Source organism: Plenodomus lingam, assembly GCF_022343315.1.
Source record: "Plenodomus lingam strain CAN1 chromosome Unknown contig_1, whole genome shotgun sequence".
In the NCBI taxonomy this organism is placed as follows: domain Eukaryota; kingdom Fungi; phylum Ascomycota; class Dothideomycetes; order Pleosporales; family Leptosphaeriaceae; genus Plenodomus; species Plenodomus lingam.
Genome location: NW_027093927.1, coordinates 1049894 through 1057136, shown reverse-complemented (window position 1 = coordinate 1057136; position 7243 = coordinate 1049894). Strand labels below are relative to the sequence as shown.

The 7243-nt window shown below is 52.7% G+C and overlaps 2 protein-coding genes across 2 annotated transcripts; one reads left to right on the top strand and one right to left on the bottom strand.

The window, feature by feature from the left end:
- Positions 1-4624, top strand: IAQ61_000353 (uncharacterized protein; the record flags this gene model as incomplete). The annotated part of the gene is made up of 7 exons (XM_066094637.1): positions 1-213; positions 294-351; positions 432-1258; positions 1662-2754; positions 2803-2990; positions 3040-3544; positions 3770-4624. Coding segments are annotated over 6 exons (2505 nt in total), but the record flags the coding sequence as incomplete, so codon positions are not given.
- A 736-nt stretch (positions 4625-5360) lies between these two features.
- On the bottom strand, positions 5361-6112 carry IAQ61_000352 (uncharacterized protein; the record flags this gene model as incomplete). Its single annotated transcript, XM_003835489.2, has 2 exons — positions 5361-5852; positions 5930-6112. Coding segments are annotated over 2 exons (675 nt in total), but the record flags the coding sequence as incomplete, so codon positions are not given.
- Between the last annotated feature and the right edge of the window lie 1131 nt (positions 6113-7243).

The window sequence follows — 7243 nt, the reverse complement described above, 5'->3', positions numbered from 1 at the left end:
CCAGCGGACGGTCCCTCTCTCCCTCCCTCCCTCCTTCCTTTCGGCGATGCGGCCTCTGTCGCCTTTTCGGCAGCGTCTCACGAGGCACAGGGGGCGGCAGGAAGGACTCCGCCATGCAGGGATGCCTCGTGGGCGCCGCCATGTTATTCCCATGCGGTCGTGGGCGTGCATGCCGCCATGTGTCTCGCACGCGCGCTATTGCCCTCGTGGCTAGTGCCTTTGTCATGGCCGCACCCCCCCCCCCTCTCCCCCCTCCCCACCACTCCCCCCAAGCAAGCATGCTTTGGCCATAGGCCGGCGCCGCCATGGATGCTGGCTGTCTTCGGTGGGCGGTGGACGGGCGGGCGGGCGGTGTGTGTGTGGTGTGTGGTATGTGGTGTGTGTGTGCTTGCTGGGCATGCGCTGCTTGGGCGGCAGAAGACTCAGTCCAGTCTGCAAGTCTGCACTGGCCACGGACCCCCAGGCAGCGCACCAAAGAAAGCTGGAAGGCCTATCCTGGCTAGGGTACCCACACTTCGCCCTTCAGCGAGGTCGCAGGCTGCTCCTCCGCCAGCATCCTACTACTCTGACGGCCATGTCCCTTGAGACGCTGCCTCCCTTCATTCCTCTATCTGTCTCTGCTGCTGCTGCTGCTGTTGCTGCTCCTGCTGCTCCTGCTGCTGCTGCTGCTGCTGCCTCTGCTGTCACCCTCGACGATTCCTCCTCCTCCCTGCACCGTCTACCCACAAGCGGCGACCACCAAAACGAGCCCCTCCCCTCCACCGACGACGTCTATCACGACCAGCGCTACCAGAGGCCCAACCGAGCACCTTACGCTGACCCAGACGCTCTTCCCCTCACCCCCAGTGCTGGCAAGAGCACCACCCCGTCTGCACCTTCCTTGCGCTCCGCCCACTCCGGCAGGCGCTACACCCTCTCGCGCTTTCCCCTCCTCCGTAAAGGCAGCCGCGAGCTTGTCCGCTGGCCGTCAACCAACACAAAGGGCAACAGCAGCAACAACAACAACAACAACAACAACAACATTCCTGTCGAGTCCCCCTTCCTCGCCACCGGTGCCCCCAGGCCCTCCGTCTCCATCTCACGTGGTCCTGACGATTCGCCGCTCGTCCGCAGCTCCGTCGCCGACGCCCGCGAGCCCAACGTCATCAGCGAAGAGGTGGAACCGACGCAATCTGTGCCCACCAAGCAACTCGACAAGATGCATCAAACCAGTTCGCGCTTATTGCGCATGACGGATGATGAAAGGCCGTACACGAGGGTGAGTCTGGACTTTCTTTCTTTTTTCGCCGCATCTGTTTCCCCAGTTGTCAGAAGCGTGGGCGTGTCGGAGGCGAAAGGGTGGGTGAGTGGGTGAGCTACAGCAGGGACACGATTTTCAATCATTTCAATTGACTGCCAAGACGCCCTTGATATGTTTGTCCCAAAGGCTCTCTACGCTGGAATGCATTACTTTTGGCGTGGCGACGAGTGGTGCGTGTTGGCCTTCACATTCACGTGTTGATCTGTGTCAATGGAAGCTTGCCGCTCACCCCCTTGCAAGAGTATTCGATTAGGCTCGGTTTCAAACTTCTAGCGATTCTGTATTGCTCTCTCTTGAGCTTCCCACGTGGATGACAGGAGGCAATACCTCGCTCGAGACTCGTATCTAACCCAAGAATCAGGACTTCAAGGATCTCTTCTCTACCCTCATGGTCTCGCTACCTCTCACACCCCACCGTGTGCGCTTCAGGATGATCGACTATACCTTCACCTCTGACGAGGCCATTACAAATCTGGGGTCGCTCAAATTCTCCCAATCAAATCGCATGCCCGACCCCAAGGATGCATCACGTGTTGTCACTACCACCACGACCACCACCTTCTCCATGGCTAAAGAGATGGCTCGCTCCGTGTGCCAAAAGTTCCTCGAAGCGAAATTCATTGAGTCCGTTGAAGGCAAAACCGACTTCACCAACAAGAGTTCAGTCTGGCAATTAACGCCCAAGGGTATCCATATCCTGGAGCGCTTCTGTACACGCAATGGTATCCAGTCTGCCCATGTAAAGGCCGTGATTGATTCCCAGAGAAACCCGCACCAACTCGTCATTCTCGAGCGCAACTTGGAAAACGACAAGCTGCATCATGATGAGCAAACCGTGGAGATTCTCTTCCGTCGCTTCGTTGGTACAACCGCGAATGAGGCTTCCTCTGATGCCGACTCCATTCATGAGTTTTCCAAGTGTGACGTAGGCGTCAAACTTGTCAAGCACCGACCTACGAGCAGCCGCCAATTCGAATACACATTCCATGGACGCAATGCTGCCCAGTGGCTGATGGACTGTACCACCATGGTCGACCCACGAGAATCTGTCGAAATCGGCTCGCTTTTCTTGCAGCTCAAGCTCATTGCTCCTGTTGATCCTCGCAACTCGGAGCATACTTTCCTGCCTGTCAAGAATGTGCACTACTTCATCACTCCGCACGGTGAGCGTGTAGCTGGATGGACGATAGAAGATATCCCCACTGCCAATGAAGTGGTAACCAAGTCAAGAGACGGTGTCACTCGTGACTCGAATAGTAATCGCACCAACGTCATTATCCGCAATCCATCCTGGCGACTCTTGTATCGCGAATTCTTGAAGGAGACCATGTGTGAGGAGAACTTGTCATTCTACCTCGAAGTGCAAGAGTTCAATAGACAATATCGCCAAGCAATCAACGACAAGGGCGAGAACAAGGTGGAGACAATTCGTGAGACGCTCGCTGCTGCGTATGGTCAGTGAACACGCTCCTAGCTCTTGACACAGCTGCTGACAAACACAGGTTTGTACAACGCTTTCTTAGCACCAGGATCGCCAAATGAGCTCAACATCGACCACGGTCTCCGCACGCAACTAGCTACACGGATGACTCGTGCAGTCGGCGACGATGCTGCCATGCTGCAAAGTCTGAATGAAGTCGCTTCTCTTTTTGAGAAGGCCCAGAATTCAATCTTCAAGCTGATGTCAAGTGTACGTCTCCAACGATATCGACTGCAGAATATGCTCTAACCTTCACCAGGACTCTGTACCCAAGTTCATCAAGCACCCTAAGTACGCACCTCAGCTCCGAGGCCTGGATGCTGCCGCTGCACAGTCCTACGTCGCCGCATCTCCCGTATCATCACGGCCAACGCAAATTGCTTGAACACGTACAAGCAGTGAACCAAACGCTTTGAAACCATTGGGGCAACAAGACTGACTTCGGATATCTCTCTACCTTGGATTCGTTTCTGTCTGGTTCACAGGCTTTATTCTCCCCGACATTTAACCTCATGCATTTGCACTAGATTACGGCGTTATATCGGCCAGGTCAAAGCCATCAGCATTAGGGTGGCCGTCTGTGGATTTTGATTCATCTTCTATGTTTTATTCTCTTTCACTTCTCAGGGTCGCTCGATTTTGGCTTCTCTCACGGCAAACTCTGCTGTCCGGTGTACAGCATAACGCGTCACAATGGACGGCGTCGCCAACTCCTTTGAATTTAATCGGGAGCTCGACCCGGTATTGCTCCTGGCCTCTCTTGGGTATGTGGAAACATTTTTTCGATTACGGCACGGATTTGGAAATGCCTGATGGTTGACGAGGTGAAAAAGCCACGCAACTGTCATGACGATCGCCAAGATGGCAATGCATGGGTTACTTGGATAGCCTATAGCGGTCGGGTTGATCAAGGCATGAATCCAGGGGTTATTTTGGGCAGCTGTACACACGCGCGACCATTGAGCTTACGACGACCAAACCATATTCAGGGATCATACGAAGCTTGGATAGACACTTTTTTTTCGGTTTAGTTCTCGCTAAGAATGGACGATGGTTTTTGGGTGTCTAGCGGGCGGCATGGATGAGGAGTAGGTGTCTGTTCGGACGTTCTACCCCTAGATAATACGAGCTTATCTCCAAAGATACCCTCCTCCGTCCACTCAATAGGGCACTACAATCAATGGCTATTTTGAACCCAACCCATGAACCTTGCTCCGCTCAAATCTGATCCGATCACAGGCTTCGACCCCTCTAGATCTTCACATCCCTCCCTTCTCTTCTTCTTTTTTTTGGCCCTAAAAATACCCAGCCACACTTGCTCGATTCAACTACGCACAATCAACACACGCGAAACCACCCTCTGCCACAGCGGAGAATTAATCAAATCCTCTCCTTCTTGCCAGCCCAACCCGCCCCCGCCTTCTGTCAAACCCTCTACAAACCCCTCCTCCTCCTAGTATAAGCAAAGATTACCCCCTCTCCCGCCCCCTTCTAGAACAAAGGAAGGAAGGCCGCCGTCCCCGCCGCCCTGCCGTCCAAATGATAGGCTTCTTCTTTTCTTTTCTCATCTCATCTCATCTTTCTCATCTTCTCACTCTGACTACCCGCCGCTCACCCATCCGTCTGCCTCGCGGCCCGAAGAGGAAACGGCAACGGGCCGAAACGCAAATGCCTCTGATGAGGCGCTTGGGTTTGTTGCGGGTGGCGGAGGGGACGGAATGCTTGTGTATATATGTTAGTAGTGTCATTACACTTGTAGTGCTAGTATCAAAAGCTCGGGAGAAAGGATTCTAGTGTGATGTACTGTGATGTACTATACTACACTACGTTGCACTCCACTTCGCCCCAAGTCCTGTCTTCGTCTCCCAAACTTGCAAGATTTTGGAAATCCATGATCCTTGGTTTCATCGTCCCGTTATCATGCCGATGCCTTTCGGGCACTTGCTGGATGTTTGCTTGAGGCGGGGTTGGGGAATGGGATGGAGGGTTAAAATGGGGTGTAGTTATGCCTTCATGCCATGTCATGCCATATCATGTTTATGTGTGCATGTATGTGCGAGCACCACACTATAACAAATCGCAGTACATACAAACACATACAATCGGACCACCTCTACCCCACACCCCGTCAAAACGTGCCAGGCCCACTTTGTCTCGCGTGGGTGTTTCCACATTCAAGCGATTGTAGGTACAGTAGGTAAGCTTGCTATACCTGCCAAGAGGTCATACATATGGGGATGGGGTAGACTGGGCTTCCTGGTTTTGTGGAGGTGTTGTTGCCGTGCAGTGTTGGCGTTTGGTTTTGCTTCCTTCTGCCGTTGCTTGCACTGCACACGTACAAGGTACGGGGGACTACATGCTGCGTGAGACCTTATGTTAGTGTGGGAGTCTCGCGTGGCTGGCTGTTATACCCTGTGTACCGCGGTACATGTTACGATCATCACCTGTGCAGCTTGATCTTGGGAAGGACTTGTGTTTTTTTTTTGGCGCGTGTCTTGTTGCCTTGTCTGGCTTGGATAGACTGGGGTAGTGGGGGAGGGGGGAGCTGCACCGTGTCATGTTTTGAAACTTTATAGATACCTAGGACGTGTGTTTGGAGAGGTGGGAGAGGAAGCATGAGTATGAATAGATGTTCGGGTTACGATCCGGTGTTTGTGATTGGGTCAAGTCTGGGGTGGGGTAGAGGGTCCGAGACATATTCATGCCTGTGTGAGGAAGAGTTTTAGGAGACGAGGTTTGGTTTAGGTTGGCTTGGTTGGGGGCAATTGCTGGGCGGGGTGGTGGGCGGAGATGCGCGGTGGACGGATCGGATGTAGATGCGGACATTGGGAGTTGGGGGTTTGGGCTGTGTGGGGGATTCTGGGGGGCATGGACCGGGGGATCGTAACGGGATGGGGGGTGAAGGCGGAGAGGGACCGTCCCGGACGGAGATGGCTTGTGTGATGTACAGTAGACGGATATTGAGCTGGATGCGGCCGGTGTTGAGGCTGGAACTGTGTTGTGTACTGGTGATGGACATGTATTGGATGATCTAGATTCGGAATACAGGGGTCTTGCGATGTGGGTCTTGTACTACTACATGTGGTAATTCAAGCAGTGTCTATGCTCACGGCATAGTAGTCTAATCTCGATAGCTCTAAAGTACTTACGGAATATGCGGAAGGATGGTCTACAACATTTTGAAACGTAGTCTGACGAAGAACACTAACAAAGTGTTTTTCGTTCGCGTGACCGATGTCCATTCTGGTGCTGTGATCAGCCTTTGCTGACCAATTTGATGTACGCGTACTACTCGTTCGAGAAAGCGACCTCTCCATTTTCGGATCGGAGTACTGTGCTAGGTATCGAAGAATTGAAAAATGACCCCACCCATTGATTCCATTGATCGTTAGACTTGAAACACGAGACGTTGCGTGTCCTCTGTGTCTTGGTATTCATAGTCGCTAACATACCAAGGCAGGCACCGTGGCAAATACACAGCCCAAGATCGTTCGAGGTGAAAATGATCTGCTTACCATCTGCTTATAAACCTCGGATCGACATATAGATCCGATTCCCTGGTCCATGTCATGAGCCCTCAGGGTTCCTGAAATCTGAAATTTATGGCTCTTTGCACAACCACATGGAAACCCAGGTTCTGAGATCTGACAGTGCACGCGGTTTCCAGCAACATGGTCCACGCCTCGGCTGATGTGCACCAACGGAGATAGTACCCCGACGCCCTGACAGCAACCTCTGAAGTTCCTGAACGAGGACAGATAGTCACAGGGCCCACGGGCCGTTGCAACATGCGGAAGAAAGTAGATCATTCGTCCGACGCCAGCAGATCAATGCACTGTCCTTCAATAACGAGTGTAACTCTCAATCGGAGATATCTTCCGAGCCGTCGTTGCAGAATACGAATTTAGGATCTTGGAGTGTGTACTGTACGTCGGCTGTGACATCTGCAGTCGCTTCTATCCGCCATTGATACCACTAGCCTTTGCCAGATTATTGACGCGTGACATGAATATTCTGTTCTCGGTTAACATAGGTGCATAAACTTTTTCCCTAGGTTTAAATGTCATTCACCCACTTATTCCTTGGCCAAGTTCCGCAAAGTCGCAGATAAGTATATGCAGGCATGTTGCCGGCTTACAGACGCTAAAGGGGGACACTTGCACACGAGATAAGTAAACTCCGTGTTGGCGAGTAAGCCCCGTATCGTACGATGAAGGAGTGAAAGATGTAAGACTGTATCGGCATTGGCGAGGTAGGTACATACTCATGGTTCCCTCGTCATCCCGTTGCATGGTAGCATGGTATCTCTTGTCCACGTTGGGACAGTCGGGGAGATGAAGATGAGGCCACGAGATGATGTACATATCTAACCTTATCAAGCATGTGACAGTTTGGGACCAGCGAAACGATTTGCATCGCGCGGCCACGTGAGTTGGCGTGGCGGCTGCGGGGAGTGTCGCGTG